Here is a 22,273-nt window from a genome sequence, read left to right on the forward strand (position 1 = left end):
ACAGTAAGACTTTAGGGACTTTCAAAACTTGACAATGTTTTTTTGGAAGAAATAAGTGGATAGGACTGGCGAGCTTTGTTGGGCTGAATGGCCTGTTCTTGTCTAGATTGTTCTAATGTAAAGTGAATCTGCCAAGTTTGCAGGAGAGATGGTTCAGTCACGGCTCTTGCTTTTTTGAACTGTACAGAGAAGTACACTAGCTTTATTGCTGGTTTCACTTGATCTTACCTCGCTCAAGCTTGACTAAAAGCAATTTTGACTACTTCTGGAAGCATATTTGTGTGTTATTGATAATATACTGCATTTAGTTTTACAATAAATGCCCGTCAGTGAAGATTGTGTGATGAACTGCAGGCTCCTATGGTTGATAGGTTCAAATCTCAGGGCACGGTGTTCTTCTTCTGTTTGCGTCAGTTTTTTATCTTTCCAGGTACTTGTGTAATAGGGTAATTGGCACTCCAGAATGTGAGACCAGGGATGAGCTATGACAAGGACTGGCACATTGTTTTCTGATAGAAAAGCCTTTAGCCCTTGTCACTTGATCAAGCAAGTTGCTTTATGGATATTGACGGAATGCTTTACGGATATTGACAGAATATTTCTATCTTCTTTTTTGATTTTATTATTTGTGTTTTATTATTTTACTAACTTGGTGTTGCATGATGATGATGACATCATTAGTTCTGCCATTTTTAGTTTGGTCGATAAGACGCCATGCATTACCTAGATTGAGCACAACCAGGTGCATGATGTCATGCCAGCCATCTTATTTAAGAGTGAATCTTGAAAAGAATGATCTTTTATTTAGGTGAGGAATGTTTTTGAGGACAACTGGTTTTCAAAACTGTTTTTGACGTTTGGTTTTGATTCACTTTTGCTTACTTGTGACAAGTCCATTTGCTTTGTGTGCATATTTCTTAGACAAATGTTTATTGATCACTGCTCTGTTCAGACACTCCAGACTTACCCATGAAACACCCTACCTCACACTAGTAGAAGTCCAGTCTTTACAAGAAGAGCACGTCAGTCTTGACAGATATAAGGCCAAAAATCAGAACATCACGTGTCTCCTTGGCAAACTGGCTTGCAGCTGGTGAAGTCAGGTGAGCTCATCATGGTCTAAATGAGAGAAACTGTATTTGCGAGCTCAGAGGCTTCATGCTTCACAGTACTTAATTAAGGCACAGAGTGCTTCTGAAGTGGATGTGGAGTCCCACGTTTGAAAAGTCTTCTGATGTTATTGATTGCACCATTCAAGTGTCTCTCTGAAGTCTGCAGGCTGTGTACATGTGTAGGCTTCACTGCTGCCTCATCTAGCATTTTCATAAAGGGACAATCCCTTTTACCAGAAGTAAGGCTGCATTCCCAAATTAAAGCTGACTTGCTCATTTATAATGCTGTTTCGTTTAAAGAAAAATATGTAGGCAATATGCACACCACGCAGTGAAGCAGGTTCTCATGCAGAGTGCAGAATTGAAAAATGTATATTTCCTGCTCTTACTTCACCTGCTAACACTGCCAAGGCATTTACAATTTAGGTCATTCTGCTTTGTTTTTAATCATTTTCGTACTTCATAGCTAAAAGAACAGGCGAGAAAAAAAAAAAGAAAAAATACACCACTGAGTTTCAGGAAGTTTTCACACTTCGTGGTCAAGTTATTTTTTTTCAAGTTCCCTTCTGGGCTAAAAGTTCATTTCAATAACAAGACTTATTCACAGATGATGATGAAGGGTGTGGTGTATGATCCACAATAACACACTGCAGACACACGGCACACATGACAAAAAAACATGGGGCACCGGGGCTCTTTTCACAATGACAAGGAGCTGCAGCACAGAAATGCTGATTCATTTCACTATGAGAGGGTATAAAACAGGTTTCATCAGAACACAGGCCACATGACACCCAAGTGGCAAACCCGTTCACGATGCAAAGGTTTAGGTTTGAGGTCTTGCTTTACTATTTCCTGTCTGGCAGGTTTTCAAAAAAAAACTGAAGGACCTGGCATTGCACAGTCACCTTCTGCTGTTGTTAGTGCACATGTCATTTATTTAACTGCATTTCGAATAAGAGCCTGCACAGGCGAGAATCTGTGAGAAATGGATGCTATCTGCATAACATGCCACTTGACTTGAGGAGCTGTGGCAAAGGAAACTGCATTCATGTCAGTATGTAAAAACTAGATGACACAATCTTTACACCATACATAGCTATAAACTACATGTCATTTTATGTCACTCCATCATTCCATCCATTTTAATCTTGTTTAGGGTTGAAGAGACCAAAGCCTAAGTTTGTAGCATTGAGAGCAAGAGAGGAAACAATTTAATTACAACAAAATACCAAACTATTGTTCCTGGTGCAAAGGATTAAGATAGATAATTTCTTTGGGTGGGATGCCACTTACTTACAAAAGGCCAATTTATTCATCCTAACAAGTATCTCTCTAGAAACTGTAATATCCCAGAGGAAAAACCCCAACATACACACATATGGAGAACCCTCAAACCAAAAGCAGACAGAGATCAGTGCAGGATTTGAACCCAGAAATATGGAGCTGTTAGGCAGCAGTGCCAGCTGCTATGCTATCTGTGTGTTTATACTGTACTAGCTATGTAAGCTCATGCTGCAAAAAGTCTGGGGTCCTAGAAACTATTGAAATCGGCAGAAAAAAATTGAAATGTAGAGATGTCAGGTAATTGAAACGAACTACTTTGGGCATCTCTCTCCTCGGTGGATTCGTGTAGCCGATGTGCTTGCACCGTTTGTGCATTAGCGGCTAAGTGACTGTCTTTCTTCGGAGGTTTCCTTTTGCCAGCGTGCTCGCCTCGCTTGTGTATTAGCAGCGGGAGGAAAAGTAAAAGGGATACAGTTTTACCGAGGTGCTCACCACACTTCTGTATTAGCCACTAAGTGAGTGAGTCTCTCTTTGGATGTTTCATTTTGCCGATGTGCTGGCCTCACTTTTGTATCTCACTTCCAGGCCTGACAGACACACACACTTCCATGTGTAGACGTTTACATACAAGATACTATATGTACAATACGTGCAGCAGAGTTCCTTCTAAAGCAGTGGTTCTCAAGCTCAGTCCTTTGGCTGCAGGTTTTGTTCTAATCACTTTCACAATCAGTTTGACATTTGTTTTACTTTGATTAATCTCAGTGCTTAATCACCAGTCCTTTTTCTTTCTTATGTTATATTGCATATGGAGAAATGCATTAGCGTTATATTTAAACTTATAAGACATTTTTAAATATTTGTATTTATCACCATACCTTTGATGCTGAACTCTATTGTTTTCTTTTTTAATGTTCTTTCTCTGTGGAGTTTGCTCCAAGGCAAACAGCATTAGCTGCTGAAGTGTTAATCGCCCATTTGAATTTTTATTAGTAAACAATATTATAAATAACCAGAAAATTAAAAAGATTGAAATACTAAAAAGCTAAAAAGAATTTCTATGCAACAATATAGTAAATGTCTTCTTCCTTCAGAAAAATAAATTACCAGTTTTAAAATTTCTGAACTGACACAAACAACACCAACTGGAAAGTAACATCTTGCTTAATTAACATAGAGGTCCAATTAATGAAGAAACTCAATGGAATGAGATGGGGGGACTGCCAGGACTGAACTTGAGAACCACAGTTCTAGAGCAGTGTTTCCCAACCGCTGATCTGTGGACTGGAACTGTTCCCAGTCCATAGAGTATTTTTCAGGTCAGCAAAAATGGGTCATGTTTTTAACCAATGTGAACATTTTTCAGATAACATTCTACATGAAAAATGATGTCATATTCTGTCTGGTTGCTCAAAACGCCAAGAGTGGCAAACTCCCTCCTTTACTCTCCTATTAAATCATAATATATATCTGGACACTCAAAACTCCAAAGCGGAACCCCTTCACCTACCCATTCTCTGATCGAACAGTAATATATCTGGACACTCGAAATTCCAAGGGGACAATGCGCTCCTACTCCCCTCCATCCGACTGAATTATAAAATATCTGCATACTCAAAACTCCAAAGGAGACCCAGCCAATTTCAGGTTTGTACAGTATATCTGGAATTCTGAAAACCGGACCCACTCTCTGATTTAATGTAAGTAAATCTTGAGGCTTGAAACGACCAGAGCAAACCCCACTCTCTGATCTAATCTTAATAAACCTGGAAGTTACTATCTCAGGTCTATTAAAAAATCAGACTTTAAACAAGAGTACTGGCACATATGTATTTCCACTTCTGGCATTTGTTGAACAAATTACGATACAGAATAAATACAGTAAGTTTATTTTATTTTCCACCTCCCCTGATCTTCTCAGTCTTCTGTCAGTCCACAAATCAATAAGGTTGAATACTGCTATTCCAGAAAATATTCAAAAATAATATTAAACACAAAATATACAGTATATTAAAAACTATAAAAACTCTAGACAGAGAAATAGAGATAGCAATATTTTTATAAGATAGGACTGGGAGATAAGCATGGTCAAATATTGGGCCAGTCTTAATTAGGAAGTCTAATAGTACTGTCATGAAAGCCTAAGCATTAACCAAAAGTTGAAGTCTTAAAGCCAGAATAAAATTTTGAAATACCAAATAAATATTATCTATAATTGTAAACCAAAACATGACTAGTAGTTTATCCAAATTTTAATTAGTAATAATAATATTGTACATGCCAAACTTTTTTACGGTTGCTCTGATGACATCATTTGGCACATCCCCAGGTCCTTTTGTGAAAGGTTACCATGACAATAACCAACATAAAAAAGTACACAAAGTGGCGGTGCCAACAACAAAACAAAATGGCGGTGTAATGTAAAATGAGAATTTATGTGTAAACTTAAGGCATGTTGGCCTTATATCTTCTTGATAAAGGTTTGTAGCTTGTGATTATGACAAGAAATTTTATTTTCTTCAATGGCATGTGTATTATTGATACATATTTTATGTGCAGGTTTAATTAATTTAAAAAAGTATGCTTTTAGGGGATTTTAATTACTTTAGTATTTTTTCATCATCACTGAACAATAGGCCTACAGAATTGTATTTTGTTATTAAATAATGAACAGATAAGTCCGTGAACCTGTGGTAATTATGAAAATACCATTTTAATTTAGATCATAAGGCATTTATATGGCTGCTTATGCAGGAGCTTAGTGAGAAAAAGGATAAAAAGCACAAATCAGTATCAGAATTGGCCAATTCTGTTAACATAAAACAGGTTATCAATATGACTTCTAAAAAACCTGATCGGAGCATCTTTAGTATTCACTTATCTTAGCAGAGAAGGCTTCATGTAACTTGTGTACTTACTCAAAATGAAACAATAAAGGTTTTTAACGATAAAGACCAGAAGATGAAATGTAGTCAGAGAACAAGTCTAAATTAGTCCAAAAGTCAAGCCGATCAATCATTTAAATCGCTAAACAAAAATCGAAAAACAAGAGCCAGGAAGTTAATTATGACCAAAAGAATCACACATTAACACAAGTTTTATTCATAAGATTTTCATTTATATCTCATTATTTGTATCTCATCTATTAGGCATATGTCATTAAGAGACAAGGATCTCCAAACTCCTGTAGGTTACACTCTTAAGCTTGTCAAATTGTTAAAAAAAAATTTTTTTGGCCAGGTACCTCAACAGCTATATCCTTCTAGATGGAATCAAAGGAGTCTTCACTAGTAACTTCACTAGTCGGTCACAGATTTAGCAATATCTACCAGTATGTCCAAAACCTCAGTTTTACAGGTCTTCTGTAGGGTATTAAGGAAACAGCTGAATATTTGTCCTATCTTTGCACAATGTCTTGTCTTGTTTGTTTGTGTTTTAATTATAAATTTTAAAATTTTTATTCTATTTTTAATTTACTATTTGCACATCATGTTGTTACACTGTGGACCCTGAGCTTCGCAATTTCGTCTATCTGTATACTTGTATATGGTTGAGATGACAATAAAGTTCACTTTGACTTTGACTTTGATATTTGATAATCGGTCTTGAATTCCTTTAATTGTTTCTAAACAAAACAGCCAGTTTGTCATCAATGTGATTGATGCCCCTCAGCCAAACAGTGACATAGACCTTCTCGCTCATAATTTTGTTACAATCACATGTTAATTGATGGCACTGTGGTCTACATTCAAGCATTACAATAGTAACTTCCTTCTTCTGAGGATATATCATGAACTTCTGCAGTCTTTGTGGTTTTAGCAAGTGTTTTTGGGTCCATGAGAAGCAATCTGACTTTTATAGTTGCCTTGTGGGCTATTGTATATTTTGCCCTTTTTTAGTCAACATGCACACTGTGTTCCTGTGTTACTATCTGAAATAAAACACTAAAACATAAAAATGTCATGTGAACATTACTCCCTGTTATGGTTATATCTTTACTATTGAGTTACTTGTGCTTACCACTTTATTGCAAAGAGACTATGAATTCTGCTGGTCTTCTTGGGCATATAGATTTACCACAGGCTTTTGACAGTAATTTCTGTGAAACTTTGCCTCACTGCAGGTTTCTCACATACCTCGGATGTGTGGTGCATTTTAATGATTAGGCTGCAGTATGTCTTACTGTACATTTGGCCTCTATGTTATCTCACGGACACTTGTTGTCTGGTAAAGTCATATTAAATATTGTTAAATTGTACTTGACAATCACTCACACCAAGGTGAAAGATTCATTTTTGACATTCATAATATGCTGCGATTCTTCCCTGTAACACATTTAATGACTTTGTGATTGCACAAACAGTGCTACAGAGCAACCTGAATTTCAGATTATTCTATTCTTTGGACAAGCAGTATAGTTTGTCATTGTACTAAATGCTGTGTGAAAATACAGTCCATTTATGACGTTTAGTCAATCTGTCGTCATTTATGAAGGTTAGTCAATCTGCGGTTTGTCACCAATAAAGTAAATGCAACAATATCACCATGTAGTACAGTATATGTTTACTGTACTGATGCTGAACTTTTAACTAACATGATCACTAACCTGGGCTATTCTGATGTACTTTTTTCACTCATTTTCTAAACTTTGGTGTAAACAGAAACTGCAACTTTTTCACAGCATACAATACAGTATAGCAAAACAGTAAAATACAGCTCTATTTAGAGAAAGTAGTCCTATTACTGCAGTAGATCTGAAAAGCTTTCTGTGCAAAGATTCACAAATTATTATTAAGGACTACAGATCCTGTCAAAACAGGATGACTGTCGCTGAAATTCAGCTTTAGGCACATTGTTGAGGATGAAGAAAAATATCATAGGTATTTCCAGGACGGAGAGCTGGCAAAGAACAGTGTTATCCAAATCAGCAGGTAGCTATGAAAGAATTTTATAACTCAGTCCTGGGAACGTTGTGAGACATAAGGAGAGAGCGAGAAAGCACTAGACCTCATTTAACATTTTATAAGCATTTACAGGAACGTCAGATTGAATTCTTTAAAACGCTGTTATAATCCATCAAAGACCTTACATTAATAAAATACCCATAAAAATCAATTCAATGTAAGTAAGTATTCACAACACTGGACCACTTTACTGAATGACCTCACACATCAACATTTCAACAAGAACACGGGCACACAGAATCCTGTTAAGAGTAAATCTTGCACAAATGTTAGGAAGTTTATCTTCACATAGGGAACCATAATCAGTTGGAATAAGCTACCAAATAGTGTGACAGAAAGCAGTACTATAAGGACCTTCAAAACTCAATTAATTAAGTGAATTAAGTGGACAGGACTGACAAGCTTTTTTGGGCTGAATGGCCTGTTCTCATCTAAATCTTTATAACGTTGTTTATTTCCCCACTAAAAAGAACTTTTTGGCTTTCATAATACAGAAAATTACAACCTCTATGTTGGTCAGTACCACTCACCGTATATTCTAACATAAAGGTGCCTGCTCAGTCTCCTTTAGAACCAGTGAGATGCCAAGACACTATTATATTGTATTGTAACGTTTGCTACTAAAAACCTTCTACTTTTAATTGCCATTAACTACTCTAATTATTCACTCTGACATCCTATCACAATCCTTCTCTTACTCCCTTATACTAAATGCAGTTAAAGTTTATTCAAACCCTTTGTGTAGCAGGTTATAAAAAGAGATTTATTAGAAAATAAAAAAACAATTCTCAGTAAGTTAAAATAATTATTTTATACTAGCCACAGTATGTGTCAAAGACAGATAATAGAATAATTTAAAAATATTTGCAGTCTCTTGCCCTACTACATGCACCTTCAGTATTTGCGTATGTGTGAACCTCTCTTTACTGACGTTCCTTTTCTTAAACATGTTCCAGAAAACCCTGCTTCTCAGACTCTGTCATTATTTTCGAGACCCCTTTCTCCCCTCCTGTCTGGTTTTACACGACTCACTCTCTGAGCATGTGCCCTTAGTCTTCCTCATGCATCCAGCACTTACACTTACGCTTTCTGTAACGTCATCAAAGCCAAACTGACCAACCAGATTGCTCTGAGGGACTGGACGCAGAGACCTTGGTGTTTTATTATATAGTAGATATGGTGCTCTTCTAATTATTACAAGACATAAACCACCAAACAGTACATTAAAATAGGATATTCAAAATTGGCACACTTCAAATACACAGTTAACACCAAAGGGATGTTTGTAATGGAAAAAGAGAGAACAGAAACTCCAGCAAAATGATCATGCTGGAAAACAAACCCCTATGGGTTCACTGTACTTGTAGTAAGTACCATAAATGACCGGCAAACTGAGGTAAAGTGGTTTCCTTGCCCTTGGGTAAGCATACTAACACAGTTCTCTTACAAACATTTTATGTTAATAGCAGACAGCAATATTCTAAGTATTTCCGACTAGCTACTTTTCTTACATAGGAAATGCAGTTATCAGTTCAGACTTTAATGCAAACGCAACAGAAGAACTTTCCTAGCAATCAAGGCCATGTGGGTTGTATAGCTTGAATAATTACATACTGCTCATGTGCAGGGCCCCATACTGATAAGAGGAACAGCAGTACAGCAGCATGCATAGAAATGAGACTAAGGTAACCTGCCCGTTATTTTCTAAAAGGCCCCATACCTCCAACACTACCACCTTGTATTTGTGTCCACAGCTAAATGTCAGTTTACAGTGAAAAAAGAGAGGCCAAATCTACTGAAGCCTTGAAGCCAAGCATCAAAATATTGCCAATAATATGTCTTGACATGATATTCAGAGACATAATACTAAAGTGCAAGTAATACTGTGATGAGATGTTAGTTTCCACTCAAGTATCTATTAGGTATATAATTTATGCTGTTTATTAGAAAGAAAAAGAAAGAAAGAAAGAAAGAAAGAAAGAAAGAAACCATTGTATCTTAAAAACTGTTAGGGAGTTTGAAGACATGGATCTCACTTCTCACCACAGTCTTTGCTCGGCATTAAGAGAGATTAAAATCTGAATGCCAGGCTATAAAACTTCAAGTGACAATAAGTGATGGAAGCACACTGCGTGTTTCATCATATTTACTGAGTCAGAATTTGGTACAAAAGAGATCTATTGGGATTGCCAGTTTCTTTATGGATAGGAACAGATTAAAAGATTAAAAGAACATAACAGGATTTATGTTGCATTATTCATCTTTGAGCAAAATAATGCTGTCTATAAAGCAATTCTAAATACTGCAGTTTGAAAAATGTAAGGAAATTTATTTAAATCTCTGACTGGTAAGATCCAAAAGTATTAAAAACTTGTGTCTACTATGAATTTACTTAGGACAAATATGTGATTACATTAGACTTCTTTAAAAAAAAACAGTTTCAATAATTAGTTATTAAACTTTACTCCAGCGGCAGGTGAATATGTATGTAAGTTTAATATTGCAACGGCCCTGGACAAGTTATGTCAGCCAGGGTTAAGTCACCAAAAGAATGAGCTGGCATTACATCATCAATAGCAGGAGCACCTACAAAAACGGTAACTCGGCACAGTCACACATGCTTTTCCAACTAGTGTGGTAAAAGACAAGCAGTCTTTTTGAGGATAGCAAGCCACCTCAAAGAGCCATGTGCAGAGAATCCATCCATTGTGGTGCTAAGCTCCAATACTACAGTAGAAATAACATGAGTCTGCTGGACATCTTACCTTGTAAAAGCGAATGTCTCTGTCTGAGCCAGCAAAACGGTGAATGCCAAACCGCTGCTTCATTGAAAGGTCTCAATTTGTTTCCTCACCTGGAGGATAGATATCCTCAATGAGAGACATGTTTTCATCAAATGCTAGGTCGACAACTGCTGGATCTGGAGCCGAAGTGTAGTCATGTGTGGTCCTTGAGGATTTTATCATCCTCCTCGCCTGGGGTATCGTCCTCTGTCAGTCAGTTTCTCCTCTCCAAAACCCCCAGTCTTGAAAGTGGAACACAGAAATTACTCCACTCAAACAACACAGGGACCACTCCCTTCATCAACAGTACTGACCTGTCTTAAACCCTGGCTTGTGAAAATCCACTCTTTTAAAATGGCAGCTACAACCTTGGGTATGGACACTAACTGTAAAGCTCTCTCTCCAGATAGCGACAATCCATTTAGATTGAGTTTCCACATCAGAGGGAAATGCATGAAAACTAAGCACCTTGTTGAATTTACTGGAAGCCCGACATAAAGGTACACAACAATGTTTAGCTGTAGAGGTATCTGTATGTTGAAACTTCTTTTTCTCTGACATTTTTGCCACTAAACAAAAATCACAACTACAGTATGGACAATGGAAATGATTGAGCTGTGTGAGATTTCATTTGAAGTACATCAGCACTACAGCATGCATACAGCCTATTAGATTGGAAGAAGGCTGCCCTACTGACATTGCCCATTAAGTGTTATTAAAAATTGAGTTATGTAGGAACACCAGAGCATGCTAGAAGGGGCACTATCTCTGTGTCTCTGTTGCAAAAGTAGGGCCATTCCTGAGCCCTGAAGTATTTCCAGGGAAAGGCTATAGATGATTCCGAATACAAGGTTTAAAGCCATCTCGACTCCATAGGCTCAACAGACTCAAAATCAGGAAGTGAGATTGGGCAAGTACTTTTTTGAAGAAGAAAGTGGAGCCAGAGTACATAGAGAAAGAGGCAACTCTGTGTACAATAAGATGGTTAAGCCTCAATGCAACGGCGACAACTTTCTACAGCAATAGATGACTTTACTAACCTGTATAAACTATGTATATATGAGGCACGCTCTACTCGTCTATGCATTTAGAGATGGTGACTTGTTCAGCATGAACTGCAGACTGGCATTTTAGGCTGAGTAATGAGAGTGAAAAACAGACCCAAGACCTTCTGGCATGAGGATTTGTAGGTGAAAAATAAAATATACATTCTATTAGTCCAAAACTCAAAAAACAAACAGCGGGGATAAACCAGAAGCAGGAAAATAAATGTAAGTATGTTGAAGTCACTAGATAAAATGGCAAAGAGGTCAAAAACTCTAAACAAAATAATACATAGACATGATAAAAATGGCTTTTGCCAAGGCATAGTGTTTAAAAGAATTAGGAGATTTCCCACTTATGTTTCCGTTACCCATGTTATCACCTGGCTGAAGCTTGGTTCATATCGCCAAGCAACAGAGGTAAGCTGTCTATTAAGCGATAAGCCAAGGGCACAGCCCAGGCTCCATTCTCAGAACAGACATTAAGTTTGATAGGCATTAATCTTGTTTTACTGGCATGAAATCCAAGGCAGATGAATGCCTTCCAACCAGTGCTGCTGGGATAGACATTTTGTGTTAAATTAAGCTTAGCAGCTACAGCTAATGAAACTCAAGTCACTGAGAAGTGAGAGAAAGGGAGGTAGGAAATAGTTGCAGCTGTTGTATTCCACTGCTGCCTGATTCTAATCGAGGAAGGAGCGGCAGCATTTCATTCTTTAAATGGTCAATACAGATTAGACATCCAGACGTAAGTGCACTGACAGCAGTAAGACTGCACGCTAGGAATGAAAATATCAACGAATTTGTACATTTCATTTCAGAAATTATTTTAATGTCAAGATAAAGATGATTAGACATAGAGGAATGTAAGAAAAGAGTCTGTATTCTGGAAAGCATGTATTCAAACTTTTTAAATTTTATTATCTACTGCAGGTCTGAGATATTAAGTGCAGTCTGAATTCCAAAAAAGTATTAGATGTTTAAATACAGATCCTCATGTTATACAAAAATGCAAGAGTTGTACACCCTAAGATGTATAATATAAATTTCCTTATTTTGTTTGTCTGTTGGTGGCAAATACGCTCAGAGATTTTTTCGGTTGAGGAAGACAGCGGTTTGGGGATAAGGTGCTTCTAATCCACACTAATCATGGCACTGGATTATGGCAACATGTTGTATGTTGATTAGCAGCACAATTAAGTTAGATTTTCAATGTTCTCTGTGCCAATGACAATATTGGTGTATAAGGCCTTTATTTTTGATATTTATACCGCAGTATCATCAGCACATCTCTAAATGGCAACTAATCATTAGATCAAGGCACATCTGACATCCAGCTCTTCTTGTTTTTTTAAATACCGAATTAAGGTAGCGTAATCCATCTATCTTGTAACATGCTTATCCACTTCAGCAGGAATCAGCTTTGGACAGAATGCCTCCAGTCCAGGTTGTGGGACAATTACACTCACTCATACTGGGCCAGTTTAGAGTCTGTAATGAATAAAATATATACATCTTCAGAAGATGGGAGGGAAACCCATACACATACAAGAGAACATGCTAACTCCATACAGACTGTGCCCAGGTTGGCACTCCTATCCAGAAGTAGAGCTCTGAGGCAGCAATGCTACCCACTGTGCCACCCATCAGTCCATGTGATGTACAGTAATATGATATGTCATTTTCTAAACTGCTTAATCCAGACAAGGGTAACATAAAGTCCTGGAGACTATCCCAGATAGCGCAGGGCACAAGGCAGGAACAAACCCTGGATAGGATTCCAGTCCTTTGCAGGGTGGACACACATGCACTCAACAGACACATATTAGGGCCAATTTAGTGTCACCAGTTCACCTAACCTACATGTCTTTAGATAGTGAGAGGAAACCAGAGCACCTAGATAAATCACATTCAAACACGGGGAGAATAAACTAAGTACACACAGACAGTGCCTAGGCTGGCACACACATTTAGGAGTAGAGTTCTGAGGCAGCAGCACTACCACCCATCAGTCCAAGCCCAAGTGATGTAAACTGTTTGTTGTTCAGACAAAACCTAACTCACATCTTTATGCAGCTGTTTCAACAGCAGTTGCACAACTATGGACTTGCACAATCTCATGCTGCCAGCTGAGTGAAAGTCCTCGTAAATGTCAAGCTGGAAACAGATTTTTCTCTTTCACGGACTAAAAGCTGGTGCACTCCAGGGGCCACTAGTTTTAGTTTAGCGAATACTTCTGGAATCCAATAAAAGGGAAATTAAAACTTTGAGCCCAAGGCAATCAAACATTTTTCAATTATTCGGGTAGGAAATGAACCTAAGGGGAAATGATGCTTGTATCAGTTGGATTTGCTTAAGTGGCTCTGCAGGATGAGAAATGTTCACCCTGGCAGCTCCATGACAGACAAGTACAGAAAGGCCAGCTTGCCTGGGAAGAGAAGGCTTGCATTCCACCCACTTTTTGGAAGGCCATGTTAGCAGACTGCTGAGAGATTGAGATTTCCTGTCAGGACTGAATGAGCTCACAAGGAGACAGTCTGCTGGCCACATTTCTTTTTTTTCCCTTCTTTTTTTCCTTTTCCAGGCAAACTGTTTGTCAGTTTTAAGGTGGGGCTCACAGCTACTCCAAGAAAATGTGTTTACAGGAAAGCTTCCTTTCCACTTTTCTGGCTTCTCTGTGATTAGTCAGTTCTGGTTTGTACAGAAAAAGCCTCCGAGTTGTTGATTTTCTAATATATGGCTACAGTATATTATTGCTTTTAAAGAATTTATGGCACTTGTTGCCTGCCTGTATAATGCTTTGTGCTCAAGGCAGCGACCCTTCCATGACCTAAACAGATTAATATCAATTTACAGAACTTGCTCAGCGTGGGTAAAGTGCTGCTAGCTGAAAAGGCACAGCTTGAGAAGCAAAATCAGTTTGATAGAAACCATCTCTTGGTGTTTTGTAAATACTTTTTACTGCCATTTTAGAAAGAATTCTTTTCACTGTCCAAGTTTAGATAAGAAGGTAATTCAATAAGACGTTAAAAATACCAAGAACACAGTGCATACAGCTGACTTCCAAACACCAGCCATCTATTTTCCTACCCACTTAATACAATTAAGGGTGGCCTCAGGCCAAAGTAAATCCTGGTAGTATTGAGAAGAAGTTCTGGATGGGGTAGTTCCTTTATAACAAGCACCAAAATAAAGAGCATAATACCTTCAGCAGAAAACAAAAAAATGGAACAGTGCGAATGGAAAGCCTCCAATATTAGCACAATGTTAACAGTGGAAAAACTGACAAGTCATCGCCTTATAGTTTTGATCATGGTTAGTTGTGTCATGGCCTGTCTGAGAGTCATCTCTAAAGCTAACCATGTCAATAGATTTGCATCTCTCCCTGTTCCATATTCTCTTATCTTGTATTACATTGCCATGCACAATTTATAGTTTTTCTTAATTAATGTTCTATCCATTATCAAACCACCTAATATAGTTCAGTTGTACTCCCATCACAATCAGGCACAAGGTAGGTAGAAATCAACACTAAATAGGATAGCAAAACAGAGCACACTCATGCAGACATTTCTTAACTACCCTAAATTCACTGGGATGTGTGATGAACTCTGGAATACCTGGAGAAAAACCTACATTGACAAGAAGAGGAGGAGGAGGATATTGGGAGCATGTGCTGGTATAGTGCTGTCGTGCACCCACAACACAGCAAACCACCTGGATTGGAACCTGAATGTAGCCATGCAATGGGTGACACCTCACCACCACACTGGAACAGTGTGAGGTGTTTTTTACGGTGGCTGGAGAGCCAATTCTGCCAGCAAGTCCCAAGATTTCCTTGCAAGTTGGTGGACCTTATTGCAGGGCTGGATGCAGAGTAACATCACACACAGGACGAAGCAATTGCAGGTTAAGGGCCTTGCTCAAGGTCCCAACAGAGTAGCATTTATGGGATTCAAACCAGCATATTTCCAATTACTGGTGCTAATCCCTAGCCTCAGAGCCACAACTCTGCCCTAGCAGAGACAAGAAGAGAATGTGCAAAATCCACACAGATAAAGCCCAGCCCAGGATCTGAACCCTGGATCCTCGAGTTATGTGGCAACATCCTTAACCACTGTACTACCAGTTCACTGTCTCAGCTGGTAATGTCTCCATGTCCAAATCAGCCCTTGACTGTCAGGCCCGCACATTGCAAATTGTCACCTACACTGGAGCACTTCAAATGGAAACAGACTAGATGTCTTTGGTCTGAATGAGAAAACAGAATTCTCAGAATGAAAGCCATAGAAACCCAAGGAAGAATATGCAAACTCCAAACTCCAGACGGAAATTAAATCAGTGGCTAAGAGCTGTGAGGTGACAATGCTGCCTGCTGAAATACTGTAACATTATTTTAATTCACTCTCTCATTTTTCCAAATACATGTATTTCAATACACAGTCTGATGGAGTCAGAAACTGTCTTGAAGCATCAGGTGGAAAGCAGGAACCAAATCTGCATGGCATGCCTAGTTGTACAATTACTGTCACACACATACACACACACACAGGGCCAATGTAGTAATTAACACAACATGCATATCTTGAGATATGAGAGGAAACTAAAGCAGTCAGAGAAACCTCATGCAGTCTTGAGGAGAACATGCATACCAAAAACACACAGTGCTCAGGTCTGTAGCGCTCTAGGACTGCTAACCACATTGTAATTGTGATCTTTACTACATAAGAGTGTGCCATCATTTTCCTACAGCACTGCGTCATTAGTAGACCAAGAGCATATATAATAAATAGAGAAGTATCTTAAATGCCAATTCAGAACGTTGATCCTCTTCCAGTTCTCATGAACACCTAAGGCCAATTTGATCATTATTACACAAAGCACAGTCGCAGTGCAGTGCGCTTTATTCTAGTCATTCAATTCCTTAACCTCAGTCAACCATATCCTGTACTTTTAAGTTTATATATCATGTGTACAATATATGCTCTGTAGAAAGAAAGAAAGAAAGCAAAGGAAATGCCAAAGAGGTCAAAAACACTAAACAAAATAACACTTAGACATGATAAAATGATAGAATTGTGATGTACTGTATTGAGAATTTCAATGTGAAGCCTTCAACAGGGTTAGGCATTCCTGACCCAGTCCAGGAGATTCATTGTGTGGTGGGTTCTGCAATGTGCTATCAGCGCATGCCCCCAACCTCTCCCTCGCTCTCTCTCTCTCTCTGAACAGGTTTTGCCTACTTTTAGAGTGATGTCTGTCTGCTTGTGTGTGAGGACGTGAGTCTATAAACACAATCATCAGTAATTCACTTTCTGAAATATTTCAATATTATTGATTGTAAATAACACTAGCTGATTAGATTTTGCTGTTGAGATAACTACACATACCAAAGATGACAGGTTCAACTTGTTTTTAAATCACCAATTTATGTAAGGAAAATCATGTGTTAGACATTACTAATTGTTTTTAACTAGCTTTTCATAACTTTTGTGATGGGATCTGATTGTTTTATAGTCTTCTGAATTGATTCTCCACTAATAATTGATAAATAGACCCTATACAACTTTTCTTTTTGCAAAATTCCCCTACAGTGAACTGAGAAAATACCAGTAATGTTTCATATGTAATGATTGATATTATTAATATTTTTTATAAGTTCTTCTAAGCCTATTTTGTTGTTATTTCTTTTTTTATTTGCAGAATTTGATTCTGACCTTTATTTTACACAACATTGTTTTCTAATAGAGTCGGGCTATTCTGTAAGTTCTGTTGTTAGCATGCACTCCCAGCTGCCAAGGTGTGGGCTTGGAGGTCCTGACATCATGGACACAAGTTAAAAAGTTACCTGTGACAAGCCTTCTAATCCGAGTTTGTGGATACTCAAATACAAAATTAAAAACTTTCATGCGTGCATTAGCTTTGCCTGAGTCCTGGTTTCTGACTTTTCCTTTCATTTTTCTCTTTACAGATCTTGCTTCTCAATTTTGTTTAGATTTTGAGATTGGTCACCTTATGTTTCCTCTTCCAGTCATTCCTTCAACTCTGATAACCTTCTTTGTGAAGCTTAACAGCATTTGAAAATTAAAATGAACATGAAAGCTACCATTATATTATAACAGCAGGTGTTCTACTTCCAAGTTTATACTTGCTTGCATCCGTTTTCCCCACACAACATACTTTTGTAGTATACCAGTAAACAGGGCTACCCCATCTATTTTTTATATTCACAAAGAGTGAAATTATCCTTCTATATAAAAGCGGTCGGGTGTCCTTCCGTCCCGTGAGTGCTACGCAGGCGCGGAGTTTCACACACGCCCCGTCCATTTTGCAATGCACAATGGGATTTGTAGTTTCGTTTTTCCAGGTAAAAGATGATTTTCTACTCCAGACTGTGCAATATCTTCTTCTTCTTTCTTACTATATAAAAGCGGTCGGGATTGTCCTTCCGTCCCATGAGTGGAAAGCGTAGCGGTATTCCACTTATCACAGACTTACTACTTGCAGCTTGCGGTACGAAGCGACATGATGTGAGCTCTGGTGCTCCCATCGTTCCCTTGCTTTTGTGTGCGATGCACTGGAAAAATAGACAAAATTATGCCTCTGGAAATAATTAATGTTGATGGACTACAAATGCCTCACCGCGTAGTAAATATCAGGGGGGGGTTCAAAAGGGCGACCTCAATATAGAAAAAAGTTTACATTTCATCACAAAAATAACAGAAACTACGAGTATTAAAGTAATACCACTCAAATGCAATATAACCAAATTAATGAGTTTGTATAAAATATCAAATTGATCTACATATTGAATTGCCTTAAGAAGTGGTCAACTTAAAAGTCGGTCGCCTTAAAAGGCGGGTCAGCCTAGTACAAAATAAACCATTAAGTGATGCATCCCATGACCTGAGACTGGATTAAATACATTTTGAAAATAGATTTAAGGAACAATGCATAGAATGAATGATTGGTTTTGCAACTCCAGTAATGGTTACTAAATTACCAAGTAGTAGGATGTTGTCCTGTGTTAGCCTTTATGGATCCAATCAGAAGTCAAGCAAAATGACACCTAACTGAACAGATTACAATATGCAAGCACTGCCTAAAGAAGGGGCCTCCATTTTCTCGAAAGCTTGCTTATTGTAATTGGTTCAGTTAGCCAATAAAATGTGTGATTTTGCTTTACTTCTCATTAAATTACCAAGTTAAATTCTTTATCTTTTAAGAAGATTTGCACATTGCACAAGCCTGTACAGAGATTTAAATTAATGTTATCTGCTCTAGTCAGGGGTGGTACATAGTTAGATACTGCGTACTTGATACTATCTTATTCACTCAGATTCTCATACAGTCTTTTCTGGAGAGATTAAATATGAGGTTCGTAAATAAACCCTGGCAGGCATTTTTCTAGACATGATGCCTAAAATATGGAAAAAGAAGACTAGTTTGAGAATTAAGAATATTCTATAGATCATAAACACTGAGAAAAATTGGTAAAGAAACCCAAAGTGGGTCATGATATCTACAAGTAAACACATATATATAATTAGAACATTAGAAATGTTTTGACTAGGACAGGCCATTCCGCCCAACAAACCTCCCCAATCCTATCCACCTAATTTCTCCAAAATAACATCAACTTGAGTTTTGAGTGTCAATAAACTCCTACTGTTGACCACACCACTTGGTAATTTATTTCATGTATCTATGGCTCTCTGTATGAAGAACAACTGTATATAATATTTGTGCAAAATTTCCCTCAGCAAGTTTCCATCTGTGTGCATGTGTTCTTGTTGAACTCATTTTAAAGTAATGGCGCAATATGTGGATCATTCTCTTTCAGTGCCCATTTCAGTTAAATGCACCCTGTCATTCATAATTTGAGATCACTTCAGCAAAAGTGTTTGCTTTTATAAGAGGAAACTTAGAATGAAGTTCTCACTGTACAGATCAATAAGACAGGCTGTTAAATACTGTGCCGACACTGCTGCTCTGTTGTGTTTCATATAGCTATCTTCCTAAATGTCGTCTTTGTGCATATTTTAATTATTCTGTTCATTTGTTGAAGCACAATGTTCCTAAACATGGACATCCAGACTTCCAAAAAAGTTACTGGAAAGTATTCTAGAAGTGGAGATACTATGATTTACAGATTTCCAAAATTGCTTTTAAAATGCCCATTGTTAATTTTATTCATTCTGAGATGGCAATGAATAACATCTCAAACTTCTTGGGATGTAAATACTCTTTGACATTGAAATTTAAATCACTACAGTGTCTCTCCACAACTGAATGCTTTTTATCCCAAATCAAAAATACCTCTTGCACTGTCCGAGTTGCTATGCAAGGCAAGGGGGTACCTCCACCCAGATTTAAAACCCCAGGGCACTCTCTCCACAACCTGTTTTATAGCAGTTCACAGTGAAGAATGTGTGTGCAAGCTGTAATGCCAGCAATGTGGAACAGCAAACAGGCAGCGAGTAGACTTGAGCAGCTTCATTGAAACGTAAGAAACCTCAAAAGTAAGCTAAACCACCCTGATCACTCAGGATTTTAATATTATTTTCATAAACATCCCAGAATATGGTATACTAATACAGTTGTAACTTTAAAATATTGCAGCAAAATTACAGAGGATATACTTAAAAAAAAAGTGTGACTGGATTCTCCAACTCTTTGAAGAACATAATAAAAAATAATGACAGACTGAAAAAAAAGCTACACCCACTCTGAAGCAAATATCACCAAGGGAAAAAAAGATTATGCTGCTCTGATTTAGGAAATTTACTTACCACAATATGAACAAACTCAATTTTTCCAGGGCCATGGTTACTCATCATGGAGGAAACAAAAGGACACAGTTGAATGTGAAGTGCTTTATTGATAAGCCAGAGTGTGCTGAGCAAAAGCTGAGGAATACCACAACATTCTGTGACAGAGGCCTGGAGTGTAAGATCACTCTGAAGACTTGCAGTAAGGGTTGTTCGCAAGTATCACATCTGCAAAAAATAATCACTTACTCTACAGTTTTCAGTTACTATATCGGACAATGAAAGTGAAAGAAATATGCTTCTTGCCCTCTTCAATCTTTAGCAGATTTATCAAAATGGCATATTGACAAGTGTATCTCTGAGTGCTTGTTGCGAAAGCTGGTTAAATCATTTACATGACAACCTGAAATTGTTAACTTTTACGACTTCAGAGATGGCACAGCCAAGTGTCAAAAACAAGTCTGAATACTGATCATTGTGGGGGGATAAAAAGAGATTTAGGGTTTGCTTTTCATTCATATAAGACCCCCATTATTGTGTCTTAACACAGTCAAGGGCCCTGTGCGTTAACAACTCAGGATTTTGTTCTGGCCTCAAAGTCTGTCAACCTAAAATACACTTTCTTCTGAAAATATGATGCACTGCAGGTGACTGTATGTGTGTAATAAGTATATCAAATAAGAGAAGTAGCATTCTATAAATCACGCAAGAGCTGAAATTATCACAAAGAGATGTACAAATGTGGAAAGTTAGAGAGAGGAATGGCTATTATTGTCATGTGACAACAATTCTATTGAAAACCTATTATGTTGGTTACAAGAACACAAAAGTGGCCCAGCAGCTTCACAGCATGGACACCCACCCCCTGTCTTTTCCTCCAAACCGCTGATCTTCTGGCTATGAGCATTTAAGAGCAACTGCTATGATAGATAGATAGACAGATAAATAGATCTATAAACCAGGAGTTGCCAGGAATTCTTCCAGGAATAAAATCATAAAACAAAAATAAATCTTTCCAAAAGTCTGAAAATATAAAATTGAAAACAAAAGGAAGGTTATATAAGGGTTATTTAAGCCATAATCGTAAGAAGAAGAATCGCAGAATTGTTCACCCAGATTCACCATTATTGCAAATTCAACAGAGTCAAAACACCAAAATGAAAACTGAGTCGAGGCAAAAGAGCTACAAGATAAAACCTGAGAATTGTATTATGTCTTTCATTTTTCTATTCTTTAATATGTAAAGCACTTTGAGCTACTGTTTGAATGAAAATGTGCTATATAAATAAATGTTGTTGTTGTTGTTGTTATTGAAATCATGACTATCCAATCTCACATCTTCAACGTTCAAATCTGTATTTTGGACAAAGGTGCTGCACTGTAATTTATACAGGGTGTCCATAAAGTCTGTGTGCAATTTAAAATAGTTATAACATTGTAAGCATATGTGATAGAAAGAATCTGTAAAAAGGATTCAAAAGAAGAAACACATTTTTAATGTTCTTGTTAATTTTCAATATGTCCACCATCATTACTAATACAAAGAGCAATATGATTCTGTAGTTCTTGGAAAACATTTTCAAACTGATTTTCAGTAATGCCAGCAATCAGATCAGTTATCCTAGCTTGCAAGTCTTCTAAAGATCAAGGTTTGGTTGAACAAACATTAGTTTTCACATGTCCCCATAAAAAGAAATCCAATGGAGTCAAATCTGGCGAACATGGAAGAAAATGATCCACCTCTTCCAATCCATCTGTTAGGGAATTTCTCATGTAGAAACTGTCTAACATGCAAAGCAAAGTGACAAGGAGCACCATCGTGTTGAAACATTGTATTCTCTGTCAGTCGTAATTGTTCAAGTTGAGGAATAAAGTAATTTTGCAGTATTTCTAAATAGCTATCGCCATTAACAACACGCTCTTCTAAAAAGAATGGCCCTATGACTCGATTTGTTCCAAAATCGAGTCACACATTAACTTTGAGAGAATCTCTTTCATGTTCAGCAGACTCATGTCGATTTTCAGTTCTCCAAATGCGGCAAAAATAAAACTTCTAAAGACAAAAAAAAAACTAGATACATCAAGCTTTCTAATCCTTTTTATGAAGTCTTTCTATCACATAAACTTACAAAGTTACAACTATTTTAAATTGCACATGGACTTTATGGACACCCTGTAGATAGATAGATAGTTTTTGGTTACTTTTACTGACAGGAAACTAACTCCTTTTCTGTTTTCTTGTCATTCTTATTGAAATGTATCCCAAGCCCCTCATGATCTGTGAAGATTAACCAAGTCCTGAACCCCTTAACC

The 22,273-nt window shown here is 37.5% G+C and overlaps 2 protein-coding genes across 7 annotated transcripts in view; one reads left to right on the top strand and one right to left on the bottom strand.

Annotated features, from left to right (window-relative positions):
• Positions 1 to 22,273, top strand: part of cdh23 (cadherin-related 23) — a 1,363,918-nt gene that overhangs the window by 1,153,280 nt on the left and 188,365 nt on the right. The window contains exon 37 of one of the 5 annotated variants that reach the window (XM_039768780.1): positions 16,893 to 17,307. The exons of the other annotated variants lie outside the window; for them this stretch is intronic. Within the exon in view, the coding sequence (XP_039624714.1) occupies positions 16,893 to 16,934 (42 nt within the window). The 3' untranslated portion in view covers positions 16,935 to 17,307. Of the gene's footprint in view, positions 1 to 16,892; positions 17,308 to 22,273 lie in introns of those variants that run through there. 5 annotated transcript variants of the gene reach the window in all.
• The window catches only part of vsir (V-set immunoregulatory receptor), an 88,455-nt gene that overhangs the window by 41,567 nt on the left and 24,615 nt on the right, over positions 1 to 22,273 (bottom strand). The window lies entirely within an intron of this gene.

The sequence above is a fragment of the Polypterus senegalus genome, chromosome 1 (assembly GCF_016835505.1).
Source record: "Polypterus senegalus isolate Bchr_013 chromosome 1, ASM1683550v1, whole genome shotgun sequence".
NCBI classification, from domain to species: Eukaryota; Metazoa; Chordata; class Cladistia; order Polypteriformes; family Polypteridae; genus Polypterus; species Polypterus senegalus.